The sequence below is a fragment of the Chiloscyllium punctatum genome, chromosome 32 (genome assembly GCF_047496795.1).
Source record: "Chiloscyllium punctatum isolate Juve2018m chromosome 32, sChiPun1.3, whole genome shotgun sequence".
Classification (NCBI taxonomy): domain Eukaryota; kingdom Metazoa; phylum Chordata; class Chondrichthyes; order Orectolobiformes; family Hemiscylliidae; genus Chiloscyllium; species Chiloscyllium punctatum.
Genome location: NC_092770.1, coordinates 62,791,193 through 62,816,123, shown reverse-complemented (window position 1 = coordinate 62,816,123; position 24,931 = coordinate 62,791,193). Strand labels below are relative to the sequence as shown.

Genomic DNA, 24,931 nt, shown 5'->3' with positions numbered 1-24,931 from the left:
AATTCAGCAATTCAACAAGTCCCCACGTGCAGACGACAAACATAGAAAAGAAACAGGAAATCAGGTTGTAATTCATCTGGTTTAATGCACAAAACTAACATTCCTCACGACCCTTCAGCTCCTCAGATCTGTCGGGCTGAGTCTTATGGTAATTTGACGAGACGCTATTTTGATCCCCCACTCACTTGTCTGTGACTCCCTCACTCACTGTAGCAGGAAAGCCATTCCTGCTGAAATATCCTGAAATGAACACAATGTTTCCAAGGTTTCCTCAGACCTGCCACTGCCCTGCACGGTGTGTGACATTTACCCCAGACGGGGTTGACATGGGGCAATTTATGTCCTGCTTTGCAGCCAGGGGACTGGAGGTCCTGGTGGATGAGGTGGTACTGAGTGGAAGGGGTTTGCATCCACCTCCCTGCCCAACATCAACACAACACCAGACCCTGCCAGTCTGGTCTAAAGTTACCATCAAGTCAGTGCAGTCTCAGCTGCCCCAGGATGTAGGAAAGAAGGCAATGACCTTTTTCTGTTCTGTCAGAGTATATATCACCATATCCTTTCTGCTAACTCAGACTCTACTACTGAACCCTCCTCCCACTAAGGTTCAGTCCCTACCATTCTCACAACTGCTCACACCCACCACAATGCCCCGCACTGTTAACGTTGCATGGCCTTGTACCCACTCCCACAGGACACTTCACCATCTTTAGACCACCAGAACCAGCACTGACAGCTGTGCCATTCGCTATCATCTCACTCAAACATAGGATCCCTACAGAGTGGAAAGAGGCCATTCAGCCCATTGAGTCTGCACCAACTCTCTGAAGAGCATCCCATTCAGACCCTGTAACCCGCATTTCCCATGGCCAATCCACTTAACCTGCACATCAAAGAGTACTACAGGCAATTTAGCATGGCCAATCCATCAAACCTGCACACCGTTGGACTGTGGGAGGAAACCGGAGCACCCGGAGGAAACCCACACAGACACGGTGAGAATGTACAAGTTCCACACGGACAGTTGCCTGAGGGTGGCATTTAACCTAGGTCCCTGGCGCTGTGAGGTAGCAGTGCTAACCACTGAGCAACCTCATGCTTTTCCTTTTTTCTGAGCTCAGGAAGACAATAGCCCTTAATTGGACAGAAGAGCCAAGTCGAGGGATGAGTTGCCCAAAATTTGGCTCCTCATCATCTCCGAGGAGACACCAATCCTGTACCTGGGGACCCCCTGATTGGAGGCCGTGTCGCTCGAGACACTACTCCCCACTGACCTGGAGACATGGCTGTTTGGTTGAAACATGTGCAGTGTCTTTCCTGTGCCAGCTGATGATGCACGATGCAGGTACTGCGCTGATCTGACATGGTCAAGCAGCAATATTGCCAGCTGTGTGACTGGTAGATCCTGACAACCACGATGAGCTGCCCGGCTTCATGTCCGTGTTAAGTGGCAAGGCAGGGCAGATTTGCTATGTGCATCCGGGTCGGCACAAGGTGAGCGAACACAAAGACAGTAGACAAAAAGCCCTGAGATTCAACCTCGTCCAACCAGTTATCCAAGTGCCTGCAAAGTGCACACATTATTCCTGCCACAGCTTTGCCATGAGAAGTGAGAGCGCGGTGCTATAATAATGAAGTATACCGTGAGTGGATCGGCAATGTGCCACCATGGAACAGAGAAGCTGGCACGTCAGATGCCAAGGCCCATGGATGTGGGTGCCACCATGCACATGGGCCACGTTTTGAGATATTAATGCCCGTTATCCAAAATGGAAGCCCAGAGTTACAGGCAGTGAGCTGGGGTCACCGGGTTCTAACGTTACGTATCAACTGTGCTCCAAGGTTCTGCACCAAGTCTTCAGAGGCCCAGGGGCTGCACAGAAAATCAGATGGAATGCAGCGTGCTCAGACTTTCATTCTAGTTTCTTTCTTGCTCATGGGAAAATCATAAAATACGTACCATTAAGACAAGATCAGGTAATGAGGAAGATGCTAATGAGTGATTATCCTTGTTTATACGCCTCTTGCTGCTCACTAACAAGAATCTGAACATGGTAAAAACAATGACTGCAGATGCTGGAAACCAGATTCTGGATTAGTGGTGCTGGAAGAGCACAGCAGTTCAGGCAGCATCCAAGTAGCTTTGAAATCGACGTTTCGGGCAAAAGCCCTTCATCAAGAATCTGAACATGACATCCCAAACTCTGTTGGAAAGTGAGGCTTATTCCTCCTGATGTTGAAGAAAGTCTGTGCTGGATTCCTCTCATGATTTGTCCAGATTTCTCTGTGCAGCCAGTCATTCAGTACCTTGACGATTCCACTCAACGTGAGAATGTTACAGGAATCCCTTTCGGTGTTTTGATCAGTAACTTTATGGGCCCTTCTTGGAACTTTCCCAATCTTTTCTTTTTGACAGTATGTTTGAAGTCAATTGTCGGGCCCCTTTTGGGGTTTTGCCCTGAAAGTTTGTTATGTTGCCTGTATTTATGGCAATGTTGAAATATTCCTCCGTTTGTAAGCTTGCTGTGTTTACACTTTCAGTTGAATGCTGAGCACTCTGCTGGATGATGCTCAATGCTCCAGTGGGATGTTACCAAGATATTCGACTCAGGAAATGGTTCCATCTGCTGGGCACATGTGGAATGACTTGTACACAGACTCATTTCATACAAGAGCCACTTCTGGAGGCAGAGGAGTCAGACGGGCTTGAGACTTTAACTGTTTTTCTCTCCCCACAGATGTTGTCAGACCTGCTGAGTTTCTACAGCACTTTTGGTGCTTGTCTCTGAAAGGAGAACTTGACGGAGTTCTGAATGTACACAGCTTGCTGGGCATGCATCGAAACAAAATACTCATTAACTCAAAGAGAAAGAAGTGGAAATGACTGAGTTAGACTGGGGTGGACAAGGTCAGAAGTCGCATGACAGCAGATTATAGTCTAACAAGTTTATTTGAAATGACAAGCTTTCGGAGCGCTACTCCTTCGCCAGGAGAAGTGAAGTGAAGTGCACAGGCACAGAATTTGTAGGCAGAGAGATCAATAGATTGCACAAACGGTTTACAAGTAGAGTGTCGACCAGGTGAATAACAAGTCTCTGCAGGTGATCAGAAATATAAGACGGTGTGAGTAATGTGTCAAAAGCAGAATAGCAAGAGAAGGGATGACCTATGATTGGATTAATTGAGACAAAGAGATAATTACAAAAAAAAATAAGTTGGTGATGGAGACAAACCAAATGGCTGGTAGAACATTATAGGTGGGCGGCACAATGGCACAGTGGTTAGCACTGCTGCCTCACAGCGCTAGGGACCCAGGTTCAATTCCTGCCTCGGACACATTCTCCCTGTGTCTGTGTGGGTTTCCTCCGGGTGCTCCGGTTTCCTCCCACAATCCAAAAATGTGCAGGTTAGATGAATTGGCCATGCTAAATTGCCCGTTGTGTTAGGTGAAGAGGTAAATGTAGGGGAATGGGTCTGGGTGGGTTGCGCTTCGACGGGTCAGTGTGGACTTGTTGGGCCAAAGGGTCTGTTTCCACACTGTAAGTAATCTAATCTAATCTAATTAAAAAAAGAGTTGCATGCCAAGGAAGACTGCCTGAACCATGATCTTGAGTTCATGTTGCGCTACATGTCATACTGTTCTGTGTTTGTAAAATCTTTCTCACTGGCCTGTTTTCACACCATTACCTTGATAACCTGTGATGATCTCTCGACCTTAATTAGTTTGTACAGTTTAGACCCTTGGCATGCAACTTTTTTACCTATCATGTTATTCCAGCCATCTTCTCCAGCACCATCTTATTTTTTATTTTTTGTAATTATCGCTCTGACTCAGTTAATTGGAACATAGGTCATCCCTTCACTTGCTATTCAGCTTCTGACACATAACTCACACCGTCTGACACATAACTCACACCCTCTGACACATTACTCACACCCTCTGACACATTAGAACACCTGCAGACACTTGTTATTCAGCTGGGCGATATTCCACTTACACCAAGTTCCCAAGGTGGATCTCTACCCCAGTTTCTCATTTTCCTTTGATCTCTCCGCCTATAAATTCTATGCCTGTGTGCTTTGCTTCACTTCATCCGATGAAGGAGCAGTGCTCCAAAAGTCTGTGATTTCAAATAAACCTATTGGACTATAACCTGGTGTCATGTGACTTCCGAGAAAGAGGAAGAGAAGGAGAGAAAATATCTTCATTGCCAGTGACACAGACCAATCTGAATATGTGTGTGTTGCTTTCTGACTTGCTTCAAAATGATAGCTGTAAATGAAATCTGACAGGCTTCCCCTTTTCTATTGAATGACGTGGTTGGATATGATGATGTCACTGACAGTTTTTAAAGAGGTTCGAAAATAAATTACAGCAAGGTCACAATCTTTCTTTCAATGTTGGTATATGGGCAGTGTTTATTGTCCATCCTTAGTTGCCCTAAGAAGTGGTAGACTAGTTTCTTGCGGGGGCTGCTGCAGTCTCCTGAACGGGGAGCAGACTTTAAAAACTCCAGAGGGAAGGCATTAATCAATTATCCAAATAATCGATTATCCGAACGAAATAGTGCCTGCCCACGTCATTTGGATAATCGAGGTTCCCCTGTATATGGTAGTGATTCTGAAAGAGTTAATATTGAAACTGTGTTAGGGTCATACGAACCTGACCGTGTCACAGTCCTTGGATAGAGAGAAAGCTGTCTAGCACGAGGTCCTGATGGATACAGAGGTGTCATCTGAGCACCTTTGTAATTATTTATCACTTACCTGTGTATTTATGGCTAACTATTAATGTACTTTGTACCAAGTGTAATCATGCAATAAATTACATTTTATTGCATAAGACAAGTGCCCATTCTCATTAATCTCAACAGTGTTCTATCTTCTCCCACTGGTAATTAGAGAGTTCTTACACTCAGTGCAGCAAGAAGGATTCAAGACCGTATTTTACACCCACCATTAACCACCAGTGGCTGATATCGCAATGCACAATAAAACACAAGTAAGTCAGGTAAGAACTTCAGATTCTCAATCTACACAACACGAACAAAGCAGTTGTGTTTTTACAACAATTCAACAACTTCATCACAGCTTTAACTGATACTGTGTTTTTTCATTCCCAGGTTTATTTTACATATGTTTATATGGAATTAAAGCCTTCAAGCTATTATTGTGAGCATAAGCAGTCAATCTCAAATGTACTAATCCACTATCATAACCAAATGGTAACTATGAAGAAATGCATATGTTGCCTCAACCACTCCATCTGGAAATGAGTTTCCCATTCTTACATTCTTTGCACAGCATATGTCTAACATGGTTGCTTTTGACAGTTTTGTACTCAGTGGGAGTAGATTTCGGTCATTACTGCTTTAAGGTTCACCTGAAGGGAGAGAGAAAAAGGTCCAGCAGAGGAAGAATGATCACACAGAACATGGCAAGTTCCCAAGGTGGATCTCTACCCCAGTTTCTCATTTTCCACTCAGTGACAATTGATCTTTATCTTTCCACCAGAGCTATCAGTATCACCTGACTGGACAGCAGTAAAGGAGATCTAATGGGAAGAATGATCACACAGAATCCACAGGATTCCCTTTCCTGCCAGGCAGTAAAGGTGGATCTCTAGCCCAGTGAACCTTCATGTTGTGTGGTCAGTCCATCAGTGAGAGAGGAGGCTGGGACCTGTATCCTGCTGCTTACCTTCACAATGTGTCCCATTCCCTCTGTAATAGGGGTTGCACTCACAGCTGTAGGAGCCTTCAGAGTTCAGGCACTCTGCGTTTGGGTCACACCGATTCATCGCTGGATCCGCACACTCATTCACATCTGCAAGCAACATTAAAAAATAAACACCAGTGAATCGGAGTGGGAGTGAGTGAATGAGAACCAGGCTGTCACACAGTCCTATACTTGCAGCATGGCTTTTACCTGGGACTTCAATGTTGTGGCCATTTCGGAGACATGGATAGAGCAGGAACGGGAATAGTTGTTGTAGGTTCCAGGGTTTAGATGTTTCAGTAAGATCAGAGAAGGTGGTAAAAGAGGGGAAGGTGTGGCATTGTTAGTCAAGGACAGTATAACAGTAGTAGAAAGGACATTTGAGGAGGACTCGTCTACTGAGGTAGTATGGACTGAGGTTAGAAACAAGAAATGAGAGGTTACTCTGTTGGGAGTTTTCTATAGGCCTCCAAAAAGTTCCAGACATGTAGAGGAAAGGATTGCAAAGATGATTCTAGATAGGAGTGAAAGTAACAGGCTAGTTGTTTTGGCGGTCTTTAACTTTCCAAATATTGACTGGAAATGCTATAGTTCGAGTTTTTGTCCAATGTGTGCAGGAGGGTTTCCTGACATAGTATAGAGACAGGCCAACAAGAGGGGAAGCCACATGATTTGGCACTGGGTAATGAACCAGGCCAGGTGTTAGATTTAGAGGTAGGTGAGCACTTTGGTGATAGTAACCACAATTCGGTTATGTTTACTTTAGTGATGAAAATGGATAGGTATACACCAGAGGGGCAAGAATTATAGGTGTGGGAAAGGCACTTATGACACGATTGGGCAAGATTTAGGATGCATAGGACGAGGAAGGAAACTGCAGGAGATGGACACAACTGAAATGTGAAACTTGTTCAAAGAACAGTTACTGGGTGTCCTTGATAAATATGTACCAGTCAGGCAGGGAGGAAGTGGTTGGCAAGGGAACCATGGTTTACTAAAGACATTGAATCTCTTGTCAAAAAGAAGAAGGAGGCTTATGTAAAGATGAGACATGAAGGTTCAACTAGGGTGCTTGAGAGATGTGTTAGCCAGGAAGAACCTAAAGAGAGAGCCAAGAAGAGCCAGGCGGGGACATGAGAAGTCTGTGGCAGGTAGGATCAAGGGAAAGCCTAAGTCCTTCAATAGGTATGTCAGGAATAAAAGAATAAAGAGTGACTAGGGTAAGACCAGGACCAGCCAAGGACAGTAGTGGGAAGGTGTGCGCAGAGTCCAAAGAGATAGGAGAGGTGTTAAGTGAATATTTTTCATCAATATTTACACAAGAAAAAGACAATGTTGTCGAGGAGAATACTGAGATACAGGCTCCTAGATTAGATGGGATTGAGGTTCACAAGGAGGTGGTGTTGGCAATTTGGGAAAGTGTGAAAATAGGCAAGTCCCCTGGGCTGGATGGGATTTATCTGAGGATTCTGTGGAAAGTTCGGGAGGAGATTGCAGAGTCTTTGGTTTTGATCTTTATGTCATCATTGCCTACAGGAATAGTGCCAGAAGACCGGAGGATAGCAAATGTTGTCCCCTTGTTCAATAGGGGAGTAGTAACAACCCTGGAAATTATAAACCTGTGAGCCTTACTTCGGTTGTGGATAAAGTGTTGGAAAGGATTATAAGATATAGGATTTATAACCATCTCAATAGGAATAATTTGATTAGGGATAGTCAACACTGTTTTTGTGAAGGGTAGGTCGTGCCTCACAAACCTTACTGAGTTCTTTGAGAAGGTGACCAAACAGGTGGATGAGGGTAAAGCAGTTGATGTGATGTATATGGATTTCAGTAAGGCGTTTGATAAGGTTCCCCACGATAGGCTATTGCTCAAAATACAGAGGCATGGGATTGAGGGTAATTTAGCTGTTTGGATCAGAAATTGACTCGTTGAAAGAAAACAAAGGGTGGTGGTTAATAGGGAATATTCATCCTGGAGTTCAGTTACTAGCAGGGTATGGCAAGGATCTGTTTTAGGTCCACTGCTGTTGGTCATTTTTATAAATGACCTGGATGAGGGTGTAGAAGGACAGGTTAGTAAATTTATGGATGACACTAAAGTTGGTGGAGTTGTAGATAGTGCAGAAGGATGTTGTAGGTTACAGAGGGATAGAGATAAGCTGCAGAATTGGGCTAAGAGGTGGCAAATGGAGTTAAATGCAGAAAAGTGTGAGGTGATTCACTTTGGAAGGAGTAACAGGAATAAAGAGTATTAGGCTAATGGTAAGATTCTTGGTAGTGTAGATGAGCAGAGAGATGCCTGAAAGTTACCACCCAGGTTGATAGGATTACTAAGAAGGCACACGATGTGTTAGCTTTTATTGGTATTGGGATTGATGTTGCAGCTGTACAAAAACTCTGGTGCAGCCGCACTTGCAGTATTGCAAACAGTTCTGGTCACCGCATTATAGGAAGGATGTGAAAGCATTTAGAAAGTGTGCAGAGGAGATTTACCAGGATGTTGCCTGGTGTGGTGGGAAGGTTCTTATGAAGAAAGGCTGAGGGACTTGACGCTGTTTTTGTTTGAGAGAAGAAGGTAATGAGGTGACTTAATAGAGACAGACAAGATGATCAGAGGGTTAGAGTAGACAGTGAGAGCCTTTTTCCTTGGATGGTGATGGCTAGCACGAGGGGACATTGCTTTAAATTAAGGGGTGATAGATATAGGACAGACATCAGAGATAAATTCTTTACTCGGAGAGTAGTAGGGGTGTGGAAGGTCCTGCCTGCAACAGTAGTAGACTCGCCAACTTTAGGGGCCTTTAAATGGTGACTAGATAAGCTTATGGACGAGAATGGAATAGTGTAGGTTAGATGGGCTTCAGATTGGTTTCACAGGTCAGTACAACATTTAGGGTCGAAGGGTCTGTACTGTGCTGTAATGTTCTATGTTCTATACAGCCACCATGCTCTGTATGGAAAAATTACCCCCTCAGGTCCTTTTTAAACCTTTCCCCCATCTTAAACCTGTGGCCTCTAATTTTGGGTGCCCCATCCTGAGGAAAAGACCTTGGCTATTCACCTTTTCCATGCCCCTCATAAGTTTTTAAACCTCTAAGTGGTCACCTCTCAGCCTTCAACACTCCAGTGAAAATAGACCCAGCCTATTCAGCTTTTCCCTACAAGTCAAACCATTAAGACATGGTAACATCATTGTAAATTGTTTCTGCACCCACAGATCACACAACTCTGCCAAGAACAGAACTGATTAAACTAGCCTTGCAACAAATGGACTCATCCTTACGACAATGCCAAGATTAGCATCAAAGAAACAGGCCAATTCACATTAAAACTATTTCAGTATTTTTTACTTCAATAATGTCTTCCCATTTTACTTACTTGATCGAACCCCGAACAACAGAATGTTCACGTTCCTCTCTCATTATCCAGCTTCCTCTATGTTATTTGCTTCAACTAATCATTCTGGAAAATAGCTCCACATTCTGACCAGTCTTTTATTGGATATATCAGCAATTATGTCATAGTTACTGTTTGGACTCTCCTAGACAGAAACCCTCCTCTCTAATCTACCACACTAATCCCATTTATACCTTTAAACTGGTCTCTATTGTCACTTTTTAAGAGTAAAGAGACCCAACTATGTTCTCTTGATCCTGGTATTATAACTCTTCCTTCTTTTGTACTTTTCTCTGTGCTTTTAAATCCTTTCTCTATATGAAGACCAGAGTATGGCACAGTATGGCAAATGGTCCATATCAACATAATCACTGTATGTTTCCTGTCTCTCTGAGCTTGCACAGATGACACTGATTCCTATGCATGTAACAGGTAATGTAATGTCTACTCTATTCTCAAAATATGGTTTCCAGCCCTTTCTACAGCTTTGCTTTACTTTTAACCAGAGTCTGGATCTTAATTGATCAACCACAATGGGCATAAATAGTAAACAGACTCACATAATCAAAGAGAGTACTAATTCATTGAACACTATAACAACTGCTCTGCTTTTGGATTGCATACCTATCAGAATCAACCTTAGTGTTTTGTTTATGCTGTTGTCTGGCTTTGGGTAACCTCAAGTTACTGGGGTGTGTCATTGATTCTCTTCATATTTCTGAAGGCTTTATGTATTAATTAATGTTTCCTCGGGGGAGGCAATGGGCTTTTAACCCAGAGACCTGGGTCTGAATCTTGCCAGGGCAGATGGTGGAATGTGGATTCAATTAAACAATCTGGGAATTAACTGTCTGATGGTGCATCGGACATTTCATTGTCAGGAAAAACCCATCTGGTTCGCCAATGCCGTTTAGAAAAGGAAACTGGCAGATAGAATACAATGTGGCAAAATGTGAGTTATGCACTTTGGTAGGAAGAATAAAGGCAGAGACTATTTCACAAACAGATGAAAAATATCCAAAATTTAAAGCAGAAAGGCACTTAAGAGATCTAGTTCAGGATTTTGTCAGGTTAATATGCATGTTCAATTGGTAGTTAGGAAGGCAAATGCAATGTTAGCATTCATTTTGAGAGAGGCTAGAATACAAGAGCAGGGATGTACTGCAGAGGCTGTATAAGGCTGTGGTCAAATCACATTTGGAATATTGTGAGCAGTTTTGGGCCCCATATCGATAGAAGGATGTGCTGGCCTTGGAGTAGATGCAGAGGAGGTTTACATGAATTATCCCAGGAATGAAGGGCTTGTCATATGAAGAGTGGTTGAGGAGTCTGGGTCTGTACTCGATGGAATTTAGAAGAATGTGGCAGGTAGATAGGATTGTGAAGAAGACGTTTGGTATGCTTTCACTTACTGTTCAGAGCACTGAGTATAGGAGTTGGGACGTCATGTTGCGGCTGTACAGGACATGGTTAGGCCACTTTGGAATATTGTGTGCAATTCTGGTCTCCCTGCTACAGAAAGGATGTTGTGAAACTTGAAATGGTTAAAAAAAAAATTAACAAGGATATTGTCAGGTTTGGAGGGTTTGATCTATAGGAAGACGTTGAATAGGCTACGGCTGTTTTTCCTGGAGTGTCGGAGGCTAAAGGGTGACCTTGTAGAGGTTTATAAAATCATTAGGGGCATTGATAGGGTAAATAGACAAGGTCTTTTCCCTGGGGTGGGGGAGTCGAGAACTAGACGTGTAGGTTTAGAGTGAGAGGGGAAAGATATAAAAGGGACATAAGAGGCAACTTTTTCATGCAGCCAGTGGTACATGTATGAAATGAGCTGCCAGAGGAAGTGGTGGAGGCTGGTACAATTACAGCATTTAAAAGGCATCTGGACGGGTGCATGAACAGGAAGGTTTAGAGGGATAAGGGCCAAATGTTGGCAATAGATTTGGTCGACATGGACAAGTTGGGCTGAAGGGTCTGTTTCCGTGCTGTACATCTCTATGATTCTGTGACTCTTTGACGGAGCAGTCTGATTGAAATTTACACAATACTGAGAGACCTGGATAGACAGGACATGGAGAAGATGTTTTCGTGAGTAGGACAGACTAGAATCCAAGGGCACAGCCTCAGAGTGAAGGAACAAACCTTTAGAACTGAGATGAGGAGGAATTTCTTCAATCACAGGGTTATTAATCTGTGGAACTCAGTGCCACAGAGGGCTGTGGAGGCTAAGTCACTGAGTATATTTAAGACAGAGATAGCTGGGTTCCCGATTATTAAGGGATTAGAAGTTACAGGGAGAAGGGATGAGAATGGGTTTGAGAAACATATCAGCCTGATCGAATGGCAGAGCAAACCCGATGTGATGACTGGCCTAATTCTGCTCCTATCTCATATGTTCTTATGTGTACAGGTCCAATCTACTCAACGTTTCCCTATAAGATAGTCCTCCTCATACCTGCTAACAACCTAATGAACTTTCTCTGAATTGCCTCCAATATCATTATATCTTTCCTTTCATAAGGGGACCTCAAATGTTCACAGTATTCCATCTGCCTTGCATAGGTTCAGCAAAATCTCCCAACTTTTATACTCCATTCCCTTTGAAAACAAAGCCAACATTCCATTTGCCACTGAATTTGAAAGTGATTCATGCAGAACTCCTAAGTCTTTCTATTCCAAAGCTTTCTTCAGTCTTTCAGTTAACATCGAACTCCTCTGTTCTTCCTGCCAAAGTGCATAACCCTACACTTGCTCACATGATATTCCACCTGCCAAGGTTTAGCCTGCTCACTTAAGCAAAACACACTTTGTCCTCACAAAGGGTAGTGGAAATCTGGAACACTTTTCCCCAAAAGGATGTTGGTTGGGATGGCTACAGTTGGAGCTTCTCTGAATGAGGCAGATAGGTTTCTGTTTGGTTAGGGTATCAGGGATTATGGATTAAAGGTGGGTGAATGGAATTGAGGCTTAGGTCTGACATTTTGTAACTGGGTGGAGCAAAAGATGTCAGGGCAGAATGAACTATTCTTATTTCAAAGACCAATAACATTAAGGACTTGATCCTGAGTGCACTGGCCCTCACTGAGGTAAAATGCTGCCCAGGATGCAATAAAAACTCTCTGCTCTTCTTCAAGTGACACTTTCCCCTCTCAGTCATGGGTTCAAGCCCCACATTTGGGATAGGAGGACATAATATAGGAGCACACTTCAGTGCAGTGGTGAGAGAGTGCTATACTGTTTGAGGTGTCATTTTTTTCAAATGAAAGAAATACACTAACTTACATAGCTCCTTTCACAACCTCAAACATCCCAAAGAATTTCACAACGGATTCTGAGATTTATAAAGTATTGTCCCAAATATTAATATGCAAATTGTAGAAACCAATTTATGTACAGCAATGTTCATCAAATAGCAATGGCCCAGTCACAATGTTCAGAGTTTTGTTTAATAAACTGTGTTTTTTAAATCAACCTGCTGACAAAATGGAATGTGAAAGGTCAAACCTGTGCAGGTTGATTGGCTCCCGGGTGCCAAGGTGAATCCTGGGTAACAGTGACACTGGGAACTGCCCATTGTGTTCACACAACGCTGGGAGCAGCCGCCATTGTTCTGTAAACATTCATTCACATCTGAAAGGGAGAGGGCCCTCGTGTTCAAATTAGCTTTCAAAACATCCACATACACATTCAATTAAAACACTAAAATATGTCAAATTTTCATCAGAAATGACTGAACGGACATTGACGATTCAATTGTTAACATTTTAAACTCTACCAATACATTGGGAATAGTTTTAAATCAACACAGCCAGCCAGAAACTAGTGGAATCTGATTGTTCAGCACTTTTAACATTCTAATGACTTCCACTGAATCGCTAATCCACCCACGTTATTGCACTGCTAGCAGTCTGAGTTAGAATCACTGGTCTCGATTACAAATCTAGGCTAACATTTCAGTCACTGACTTACATTTATATGTCTAGAAGGGAGAAAGCAGAGAAAAGGAATGAAGAGAGATAGAGATAGAGTTAATGAGAATGTAAAAAGAGAACTCTGATGGAGCACATAGAGAGAGAGAGAGAGAGAGAGAGAGAGAGAGAGAGAGAGAGAGAGAGAGAGAGAGAGAGAGAGAGAGAGAGAGAGAGAGATAATTGCAGACCACTCGCAGCCAGAATGCTGGAAAAGGGGAGAGAGAGACTGAGCTGCAGGAAGGAGAAGTGGACATGTAAGAAATATCCACATCAACTCTACAGTCAAGAAAGCACGCCATCACCTCTACTTCCTCAGAAGGAAATTCAGCATGTCCAAAATGACTCTTACCAACTTTTATAGATACACCATAGAAAGCATCCTATGCAGATACATCACAGCTTGGTATGGCACCTGGTCTGCTCAAGATCGCGAGAAATTACAGAAAGTTGTGAACGCAGTATAATCCATCATGCAAAGCAGCCTACCATCCATTGACTCTGCCTACAGTTCCCGCTACCTTGAGGAAAACAGCCAGAGATGCCTCCCAACCCAGTTATACTCTCTTCCATCGTGCAGAAGAGTTTGAAAACACATACCAACAGATTCAAGAACAGCTTCTTCTTTGTTGCTATCAGAGTTATGAACAGACATCTCATATACTGGAATTGATCTTCCTCTACACTTTCTCTGTCGCTGTAACACTGTATTCTGCATTGTGTTCTATTAGATTAGATTAGATTACTTACAGTGTGGAAACAGGCCCTTCGGCCCAACAAGTCCACACCGACCCGCCGAAGCGCAACCCACCCATACCCCTACATCTACCCCTTACCTAACACTACGGGCAATTTAGCATGGCCAATTCACCTAACCTGCACATCTTTGGAGTGTGGGAGGAAACCGGAGCACCCGGAGGAAACCCACTGATGAACTTACATTGGTTATGATTTGTCTAGATATCACGCGTAACAATGTTTTGCCCACTCCCACCTCCAGCTCTATTCAATGTCCTATTGTGCTGCTAGCAGTCTGAGTAACAATCACTGGTCCCAAATCCTCCTTTCGATTACAAATCTAGGCTGACATTTCAGTTACTGACTTACATATATATGTCTATAAAGCCCTCAATATTGTGCCAGCCACATCTCGGTCAGTTCCCATAGATCCCAAGACCCAGCAACCTCAGTCTGAAACACACTGAATGATGGAGCATTCCAAAGATTCACTGCCCCTGGAGTGAAAACATTTCTCCTCAACTCAGTTCTAAATGAACCCTTATCCTGAGATTATATCCCATTCTAGATTCCATATTAAGGGGAACATCTTCTCAGCATCTAGCTTGGCAAACCCTTTCAATATTGGATATATTTCAATTCCCCTTCAGGTCTTCCTTCTTCTGGACAGTAATCTCAGGAAGCACTCTCGTGAACCTTTGTTGTACGCCCTCTGGGACAAGTATATTCTTCCCAAGGTAAGAAGATCAAAACTGGACAGACTATTCCAGGTGCATCTTCACCAACATATTGTCCTCTTTGGCTGTTCCTCAAAACCGATGACTTCCTTCAGTTCCTGAGCCATGGGCCTGAGTTGATTGAGCTAGATCCACACCCTCTGCCACAGCTTGGTATGGCACCTGGTCTGCTCAAGATCGCGAGAAATTACAGAAAGTAGGTGGGATACTTGGCTTTTCACAAGCTCCATGGTCCATTTGTGCTTGGACTCCATTTGGGCGGGTAAGGGATGCCCAAAACGGTTGGCACCTTTGCCATGCCCCTTCACCTTGGGCAAGAGACTCCCATGGGTCAGATAAGAGATTGCATTTTTCAGGGAGGCTGTGAGGAAATGCTTTAAGTATTTTCTCGCTCTCCTGTAGAGCACTAGCCAAGATGGAGCTTAGACAACAGCTTATTTTGGAAGTCATCAGGCAGACAGATTTCAAACATCCACACGGCTTTTCTCTCCACAGATGCTGCTAGACCTGCTGAGTTTCTCCAGCATTTTCTGTTTTTGTTTCAGTCATTATTTGACAGCCAAAATGAAGCTGATCATAATGGGGCGAAACAGAAATCATAGATTCTAAAAATAACAATCTAAACTGGGAGTTTCACATAAATTTCAATATTTTATCTCTCGGATGCTTCAGTACCGCTTACCTGTACAGGCCCTCCCATCCCCACTGTAACCAGCCTCACACACACATTGGAAAGAGCCGGGGCTGTTGAAACAGGAGGCCGAGCTGTGACAGTCGTGGCTTCCACTTTCACATTCATTCACATCTGGGGGTTAGAAAAAGAAGAAAGATTCCAGCTTTGTGAATATTCCAGATAGGCAAAAAAATGTGTAATTGATTATGATTGAGACAATTGTTTAACAACCTTATTTATAATCCTGCCTTTAGCATATCAAAGTACTACACAGGGATGAAGATCACGCAACATTGGGCAGAGTCATATAAGGTGACTAAAAATGACAACGTTAAAAGCTTTAACCAGGACCTTTGAGAAGCAAGAAGTGGAGAAATGTTTGGCACAGTCAGTTGAGAACATGGTTGCTAATGATAGGGCAAAAGAATTGGCAAAACACAGCCTTTGCAAAGGGCTGTAGGAAGTTACTCCCATAGTGGAGCACAAGGCCATGGACAGCTTCCAGCCTTAGTCAAGGATCCGTTGTAGGTCAAAGGGGTAATGAAAGACAGGACTTGGTGCAGGTTAGTCTTGGCTAAGAAATCAAGCAGGCTATTTTCAAGAATTATCAATCCATTCAAGACTCCTAAACACAACCTCCTGCAAATTTATCAGCTCCAGCTTTCTGTATTGCTTTATTCAAAATACCCCTTTTATATGGACAGGACATTTACAAAGAATAACACCTTTTAGAGGTTGGACACTCCTCATAATTGCCAACACTGAAGGCAAGTAATTTTCAATTTCTCAGAGAATGATGTGTCTACATCTGAATGCAGTAAGAGCCAGACTTGGGTTATCAGTGGGAAAGCAAGGTCTGTGCCACATATCCATAAGAGAGACAGTCTGACTATGACAAATACTATCAAACTTCTGAATATATTTCTAATTTCTCAGCAAGTTCTTATTTTCTATTTGTGACTGCCCTTATGGAGGTTATTCTGGCAGTAATGTAGTTTCCTTAGTGTTGCAACATATGCCTGGGATCATATTACAGGGCTCCAGTAACAGATGATGGTAGTGCATTGTGATCGGTTAGTTAAATCACTGGGAGATGAGTTAATGCTGAACGTGATGGTGTTGTAATGTGAGAGGTGAAGTATGATGGAGGGAACCAGTGTGGCAGACGATGATTAGGTTAGAAACACAAAGCAAGCCAGCATGATTGGTTATGCTAATGTTATCCGATAAAGTGCGAGGCCAACAAATTGTGTAAACTGGAGGAACACAAAGAGCTCATGGGGTCAGGGAAGACATTTTGCTCGGCAAAAGTGAGGACTGCAGATACTGGAAACCAAAGTCTAGATTAGAGTGGTGCTGGAAAAGCACAGCAGGTCAGGCAGCATCCGAAGAGCAGGAAAAATCGACGTTTCGGGCAAAAGCCCTTCATCAGGAATGGCTTTTGCCCGAAACATCGATTTTCCTGCTCCTCGGATGCTGCCTGACCTGAAGACATTTTGCTGGCTCCCACAGCTTTGATTGTGCAAGATGCAAATTTAAGCTTGTGAAGGATTTTTTGCGTCTCCTGGTAATTTTTTATAGAACATTGAGTCATTCTTCCACAACATCATCTGCTTAGTAACCAGTTTGCCAGAGAAAATAATTTGTCTCCTCACAATTCAAGTGAAACTCTTCGTAATTTTGGACACAAATGGGGTCTCTCTGTAATCTTCTCTATCCTAAGGAGAACAATCCCAGATTCTCCCATCACCCCACATAACTGAAATCCGTCATTCCTGATATCATCTTGGTGAAGCACCTTGAACCCTGTCAACAGCTCAGCTTCCAGTTTCCACAAACCTGCCTCTTCAATGACTTCATACCCATTGGAACTTCTGGTGCCCAATATTGCATTCGAGTCTCCAGTTGGAAGCTGAGATTTCGAAAGGAAATGAGTTGCTAGTTGTTGCATTCCATGTCCTTTTTATAAAGCTATGTCTCCTTAAACCCTTTAGCAATTTTCACTGGCACCATGTAAGGCTTGAGAATTTGCATCAGTCATTCCACTCACAAAGCTCTCGTGGGTTGGAATCTTTGAAACTATTTTACTTCTCCATTTGCACCAATATAAACCATTCACACTTCTCTTTATTAAATTGCAATAGACATTTGTCTGCCATGTTTACCAGCCTGACTATGCTCTTCGGAAGTCTCTTTGCTTTCCTCATCGATTACTTTGTTGCTAAGTTTGTATTATCCTCAATCTGAAATTTTACTCCTTGCACCCATGACTCTGTCATTTAGAAATGATAAAAAAAAAAGCAATGGATTCCTGGGGGATGCAGCGCACAACTCTCTCTCTTGAGTATGATGGTGTATGTCAGGCTAAGTTTCATGAAGGGTTAATTGTAACATTCCATGATGTCATGGAAGTAACTGACATACATCATGTGCTCTGAGAGGCTGGGACAATAAAGACAAAAAGAAATTGGTGTGGGGTGGTGGTTTCATAACTGTAAATAGGTCACAATAGCCAGCAGTCTTCAAGAATTATTCAAGGTACTCCAAACCAACAACACAATAACATTCTCTCCAGACAGATACGCAACAGTTCATCACCACTCTTAGCCTCCTCTCCCATTATCATTTACACATCCAAATTACAACCATCCCTAATGTGCTTTTCTTTGTGAGTGTGTGTTACATGGTGCTTCAGCATATACTTATTGGAAGTTCAATCATACAACATCTACTGCTGCACCTTCAGCCAACAGCTTGTGGCTAAATTGAAGAACTCAAGCAGGTTCGTCAGTCAAAATACACCTTGACCAAAACGTTGCAGGTTGTCGCACATCAAGTGAGATGACAAATGGCAATGAGAAACTTTTCCTCTGAGACCATTAAGTGTCAGTTACCTGCACAATTCCTCCCATCTCCAGTGTAACCAGCCTCACACACACATTGGAAAGAGCCGGGGCTGTTGAAACAGGAGGCCGAGCTGTGACAGTCGTGGCTTCCACTTTCACATTCATTCACATCTGGGGGTTAGAAAGAAATGAAAAGTCTATTAGAGACTCTCAACTCTGAATATTAAACTATCTATTGTTAAATTAACCAGATTTAGGCTCATGCCTTGTTAAGATTCACAGATGGTTACTCAGATCATAGATCTCAAGATTCACTGGATTGTTCCCAGGAGACACTGCCAACAAAACAACACAAACTTCTAATGACTTGTGACTGTGGCAGGAGTCTAAAACAGCTGGTCACTAAAGGACAAGAAAGGAGCTCTTAACAAATTGGCTTGAGTGTGGGAACTTTTCAGTTTCCTGTACATCACGTTGTGTCTGATTTATTCCATTTCTTTGTTCATTAAAGCGTCCTTGTTTAAGAAGCATTAATATTGTAACAACAGAAATGCCAGGGCTTGGGCATTCTCCCAGATGTATTAACCTTGAAAATAAATAATTGGCAATTTCTCAGATAATGAAGCAGTGTATGTCTGCACACAAGGCCTTGCCAACACTCAACCTTCAGCTGATAATAGCATGTAATGTTGAATCACTGTCAACGATGATATAGGGAGTGTAATCATGATAGTCAATAGCATCACTATTGCTAACTGCCCACGATCAACATCCTGTCAGTCACCACTGACTGGCCTCACTGCACCAGCCACAGAAAAGCAAAAGTCAGGACTGCAGATGCTGGAGTTTAGGGTCGAGAGTGTGGTGCTGGAAAAGCACAGCAGGTCAGGCAGCATCCGAGAAGCAGGAGAGTCGACGTTTCAGGCAAAAGCCCTTCATCAGTACGTGGCTATTAAAACCGATGTCAGACTTAACTTCTGAATTCTCAAGGAATTTCCACCATGAACAAGGCCCACGTCAGTTGAATGATGGAAAACTGTCCACAAACCGATTATATCTGCAAACAATCATTACTATCCCAGGAAGAGTGGTCCACTTGATATATCACCCAATCATAACCTACCACACCATCCAACATCTATATGACACATAGCAGCAACCTCCTATCCTCCACTGCCTGAAACAGCAAAGATAGCAGGCTCATGGGATCACAGAGTCTCAGTGGTTAGCACTGTTGCCTTACAGCATCAGGCACCTGGCTTTGATTCCCACCTCGGGCGACTGTCTGTGTGGAGTTTGTACATTCTCCCAGTGTCTGCGTGGGTTTCCTCCGGGAGCTCTGGCTTCTTCCCACAATCCAAAAATGTGCAGGTCTGGCGAATTGGCCATTCTAAATTATCCCAGAGTGTTCAGGGGTGTATAGGTTAGGTGCATTAGTCAGGAGTAAATGTGGAGTTGTGGGGGAATAGATGGAGGGTTGGTGTGCACTTGTTGGGCCGAAGGGCCTATTTCCACACTGTAGGGACTCTATTTTATTCTACCACCATCACCAGGATGTAAATACTCCTGACAAGGACACTTAGTGTCTATTCTTTCATCATTGATGGATCCAGCAGCACTGGGACAGCATCTTCACCATATCGACTGCAAAGCTTCATTATCATCTTCTCAAGAATAATTGGAACTGAGCAATAAATCCTGGTATTTTCAATGGTGAAATGATCTAACGATAATTATAGAGTGAAACCGTTTGCATTGCCTCAGGCAGTATGTGATTCAGACAATCAGACTGGAATATTTCCAGGTTCCACCATCATTTTTGGTTGAATCAAACATTAGCTTTTAGGGCTGCAGTACAAAAAAACCCCAGCATATTCCAAGCAATAAACATAAACAAGAAGAAAACCAACAAGTTGCAAGGAATATATAAACAAGCTGAGAGACTTCTAAAGCTGTAGCGTTATTATCAGCTACCTGTACAGTTCCTCCCATCTCCACTGTAACCAGCCTCACACACACATTGGAAAGAGCCGGGGCTGTTGAAACAGGAGGCCGAGCTGTGACAGTCGTGGCTTCCACTTTCACATTCATTCACATCTGGGGATGAGAAAGGAAGAGTTTATTGGGGGAATCAAAGCTTTACGAATCTTAACCTTTCTACACAGACCCAAATTTAGCCTTAAACCCTGTGACTCTTAATGCCCAATGTGGTAGAGCATTGGACCTCCAGCTCAGATTTCCCTAGTTCCCATTTTCACTCGATACTGAGCTCAGTTCAAACAATAACTGAATGTTAGAACTGATCTCAACTCTTCTTGGCTGGGAGGGGAAATCATTGATGATCCCAACTCCTGATTGGTGTCCAGTGAATAAAACTGCAAGATGCTTGTGAGTAAACATAGAGGATAGAATCAGGCCTGATTGTGGACACTCATCGCCATTGTGATAGATGAAAAATTGTCTGCTGGGCGTCTATGAAGCTGTACCACAGGAAGGGGCCAGTCATTAACGTCAGGAAGAGATTAAGCTTGTGAAAGGGAATGGGTGTTTAGAGGCCATTACTGAGTGATTGTCTAAAGAGCTAAGAGTGACCTGTCCACTCACCCCCAATTTTATTTTTGGAATTCTGTTACACTCTCCCAATCTGGACATACTTTAACAAATAGGATCAGATGACATCAGTAAGTCGAAATTCTTCATGTTTGAAGGACACTCACTATTCAGATAAAAGTTTTCATCAACAGCAAAGTAAAGTTCACAACTTGTTCACTGATCCCACCCCTCCCCCATTGGGGATGTGACACAGTCTCCAGTCTGATATGGAAGCAGTGTGTTCAGTTCATTCCCCACTGGGTTCACTGATCCCCATCACACACCTGTACAGACAGATCCATTCCAGGTGTAGCCAGTCCCACAGGAGCATCTGAAGCTTCCGTCCTGATGGATACAGGAGGCATTGGCTCCACAGGGATTGCTCAGGCACACGTCAATCACTGAAGGTAGAAAACAAATGAGGTGAACACACAGTGTAGCTGTGTTGTGAGTCTCAGCTATTGCACTAAAGTAGCAAAATTTCATAAAGATCATGAAAATCAAGGGCAATATATAGGCAATTACAGGATGACAGGGTTTAGCTGAAACAAACTCTCAGATTGTAGTTTCCTCAATGTATACAAAAGGACAGAAATAGGTTGGCTTTTTCCAGGGAATACTCAGTGTTAGTTAGCCATGCTATACTTTCAAGTTCAAAATAACTTCTAAGTAAACAGGTTTGAAATACTTACAACCTTTGGTTTTAAAAGACAATAGTAAATTAGTGTCCTCTTCTCCAGAGAATGCTCTGACCGAAACTGTTACAATGTATGCAGTTGACGCACTCAGATCTGTTCAAGGAAGATAAAGAGGTTCATTAGTGACAGGGATTCCCTGATAAAGTGGAGACCAGGAGAACATAAATGGCGAAAGAAACAAAGGCAACAAGAGACAATACATTTTTTTTTTACACAGTGTGTGTTTAGGTTCTGGCATGTACAGACTAACTCTGTATTAATTGGGGACAATAAAAGGGAATAGGATGACCACTGGAAGATAGCCAGAGTGAATGGCTGGATCAGTTGGTTTATAGGTCTATTTAGGCATTGTTGGCTGACTTGGCCATTTCAGAGGGAAGTTAAAAATCAACCACATCAGTGTTGGTCTGGAGTCACATGCAGGAAAATTTTCTCAAAGACATTAGTGAATTAAGTGGGCGTTTGTGACATTAACAATGGTTACAAGGCCGTCATTAATTTAATGCCAGATTTTATGCAATTCTGATTTCACAATCTGACATGTTCAAAGAATGCAGACAGGGACAAAACGAGCTGAACAGATTCCTCGTTTATTGTAATAACTCGGATGATTCAGAAGCCTGCACCTTACAGGACATCAGACAGCCATTGATTGAAATGAGGATGCTATTTAGAATGGTAATGGGGCCATCACTCTCACATCTATCACCAGACATGTCCAAGCAGCTGATGTTGCTGTACATCTTATGGTAAATGTTACAGCCCCTCTAGTATCTTTTTGCTGAACCACACTCTTACCAAGCCACTCTTACCATTTCAGTGGTACACTAAGATCTTCATGGTTATAAAATTCCTTTAGAATTTGATGTGTTATGCATTGAGCATCCTTCTTTTATGCTGCCTCATTTTCCATTCATCTATTCTGCAGTAACATTTCCATGGGAGCAAATTTCCATTGGAGAACCAGCTTATGGGATTCCCAAACTCCATCAGTCACTATTCAGACTACCCTGGTACCAGTCTCAGTTAATGCATCTTAGTGTGTTCTTATTTAGTCTACACCAATAGAAGCACATGTTACCAGTCACTGACACTGCAATTCTCTGCCACTTTACTGATTTTTGTTTTAATAATATATCACATAACATTAGGACTGTGATGACATCCCATACCCCATTGGAAATCTCAAAGCAGCTGCAATGAGACAGAAAGCTACTGGGAAAAGGACACTGCTCTACAACCCTTTGCCTGTACTTCTGTCCCAAGCTCAGCAGAATATGCAAGTAAGTTAGAGATTATAGGGGCAAAAGATCTGTGGGTCTCACTCTCATTTGTCATTCCACATTCACAATGTCCCTACCTGTGAGGATCACACTGGTATTCGGAGGGAAAACAATTATCGTCTTCTTAGGTCTGTCGGTACCATAAGGACGGTAGCTAATGGAGTAGGAGCCAACCAGGGCAGTGTCTGTAGGGTGTGGATCCCAGCCAATCACAGCAGTCGATGAGGTTATATGGGAAGCCTGTATGTTGCTGAGGAATCTCGAAGCTGCCAATAAAACAGAGCCTCAGTCAGATTGAAGATACATTCCAGTTCTCTGACAGAAAGAGTGTGTGCAAACTTTCGACTGATGATAACGTTTGTAAATACATACAGGGGAGTGTAGTGACATTAAGCAGCTGGGAGCTGAGAGTCCAGTTAAGGAGAGAGTGACACACAGTGGACATCTTGTAAGTGGTGTCTGGATCCAATCCTGAAAGGAAACACTCAATGTGAATACAAATACCAGAATACTGTGATAATAATTCACTCAAATTATTCAATCAGGATATGCAATTCTCTATTTTTGTCCCTGAATTTCTCTTCTCATATTCAAAGCTTCCATACAAGCAATGCTAACCATAGCCCTGCTTTAGGGTAGACTGACTGGCCCCACATCAATGCTGTGCTTGAGCAATAACTTACCAGTGTTGCCTAGGAACCACCTATCTATCCACCTTTTGGAATGTCACTGGGATGTCAGAACCAGTTAGTGAACATTCTGCTTTAACATGGCATTGTGTTGGGGGCAGTGTGTGTTGCTTGGAAAAACAAAAGCTATCAATGTCTGCTTCTGTTTTTAAAATGATCAGTCAGTCTCTTTCTCTGCAATCAGTTTTTCTTGTTTACAGCAATGACCTGCTTTGTGTTGGGTCTCCCACACTTTCAGCCACATTGGAAAACCATGTCAAACCCTTGACCTCTCTCCCTCTGTGGGTAAATTTCAATATCAGGTCACCTCCCTTATTGGGCAATGATTCAGTCACCCTTCAATAACTGGTCCTGGGGCCTTTACATGTGTTTGAGCCATGATACCAAATCCTCCACAGTTGGAGCAGGATCCATGGATGGACTTTCCTCCCTTTCACTTGGGGTCAGTGGGGCTGATTCCAGGATTTCTGCCAGCAGCAAAAACTTCCATCTCTGTGACACCTTCCATAACTCCAGCATATCCTAACGATGCACTGCTCAAGTGGATTCACAGTCACAGTGAAGGAGCTGAAGCAATCAAGGAGCACACAGCAAGGATACAGAAACAGCAATGAGGTAATGATCAGATAACCTGCTGTGGTAGGGTTTGTTTTCTTAGGTGACATCTCTTTGGAAGACTAAGGTAATGCTGCTAGAATTTATTAAAACATTTTGCAAGAAGTCTTAATTTACAACTCAAATGATTCACAAGGTCTCTTCACACTCGTGTAACACATCTGTTTGCTTCCAGCAAACTCGATATGATCATCTGACTAACACCATTACACTATTATTATGCATGTTCTGATGTCAATCGCATTAACCCACATTTCCCTCCATCTCGTCATGCCCCACATATAAATATTTTAAACATCTCCTCACAAAGTATCAGATAGGATAGGTCAAAGCACCACAGAGACCAACATCGGCGAAAGTCAGGACTGTAGATGCTGGAGATTAGAGTCGAGAGTGTTGTGCTGGAAAAGCACAGCAGGTCAGACAGCATTCGAGGAGCAGGAGAATAAATGTTTCGGGCAAAAGCCCTTCAAATTCCTGATGAAGGCTCAAAGTTTGTGAGAAGATTTGTAGCTTGGGTGCTCGTTGTTGTGGTTCTGTTCGCCGAGCTGGGAATTTGTGTTGCAGACGTTTCGTCCGCTGTCTAGGTGACATCCTCAGTGCTTGGGAGCCTCCTGTGAAGCGCTTCTGTGATCTTTCCTCCGGCATTTATAGTGGTTTGTCTCTGCCGCTTCCGGTTGTCAGTTCCAGCTGTCCGTTGCAGTGGCCGGTATATTGGGTCCAGGTCGATGTGCTTATTGATTGAATCTGTGGATGAGTGCCATGCCTCTAGGAATTCCCTGGCTGTTCTCTGTTTGGCTTGTCCGATAATAGTAGTGTTGTCCCAGTCGAATTCATGTTGCTTGTCATCTGCGTGTGTGGCTACTAAGGATAGCTGGTCGTGTCATTTTGTGGCTAGTTGGTGTTCATGGATGCGGATCGTTAGCTGTCTTCCTGTTTGGCCTATGTAGTGTTTCGTGCAGTCCTTGCATGGAA

At 43.1% G+C, this 24,931-nt stretch overlaps 1 protein-coding gene across 1 annotated transcript in view; it reads right to left on the bottom strand.

Moving 5' to 3' along the window:
• Positions 1–24,931, bottom strand: part of LOC140457814 (uncharacterized) — a 71,017-nt gene that overhangs the window by 25,569 nt on the left and 20,517 nt on the right. Inside the window, exons 13-21 of the mRNA XM_072551431.1 lie at positions 23,025–23,123; positions 22,730–22,918; positions 21,364–21,462; positions 20,956–21,072; positions 20,054–20,176; positions 18,128–18,250; positions 15,243–15,365; positions 12,622–12,747; positions 5,701–5,826 (exon numbers count right to left, since the gene is read on the bottom strand). Coding sequence (XP_072407532.1) covers positions 5,701–5,826; positions 12,622–12,747; positions 15,243–15,365; positions 18,128–18,250; positions 20,054–20,176; positions 20,956–21,072; positions 21,364–21,462; positions 22,730–22,918; positions 23,025–23,123 — 1,125 coding nt within the window. The remainder of the gene's footprint in view (positions 1–5,700; positions 5,827–12,621; positions 12,748–15,242; positions 15,366–18,127; positions 18,251–20,053; positions 20,177–20,955; positions 21,073–21,363; positions 21,463–22,729; positions 22,919–23,024; positions 23,124–24,931) is intronic.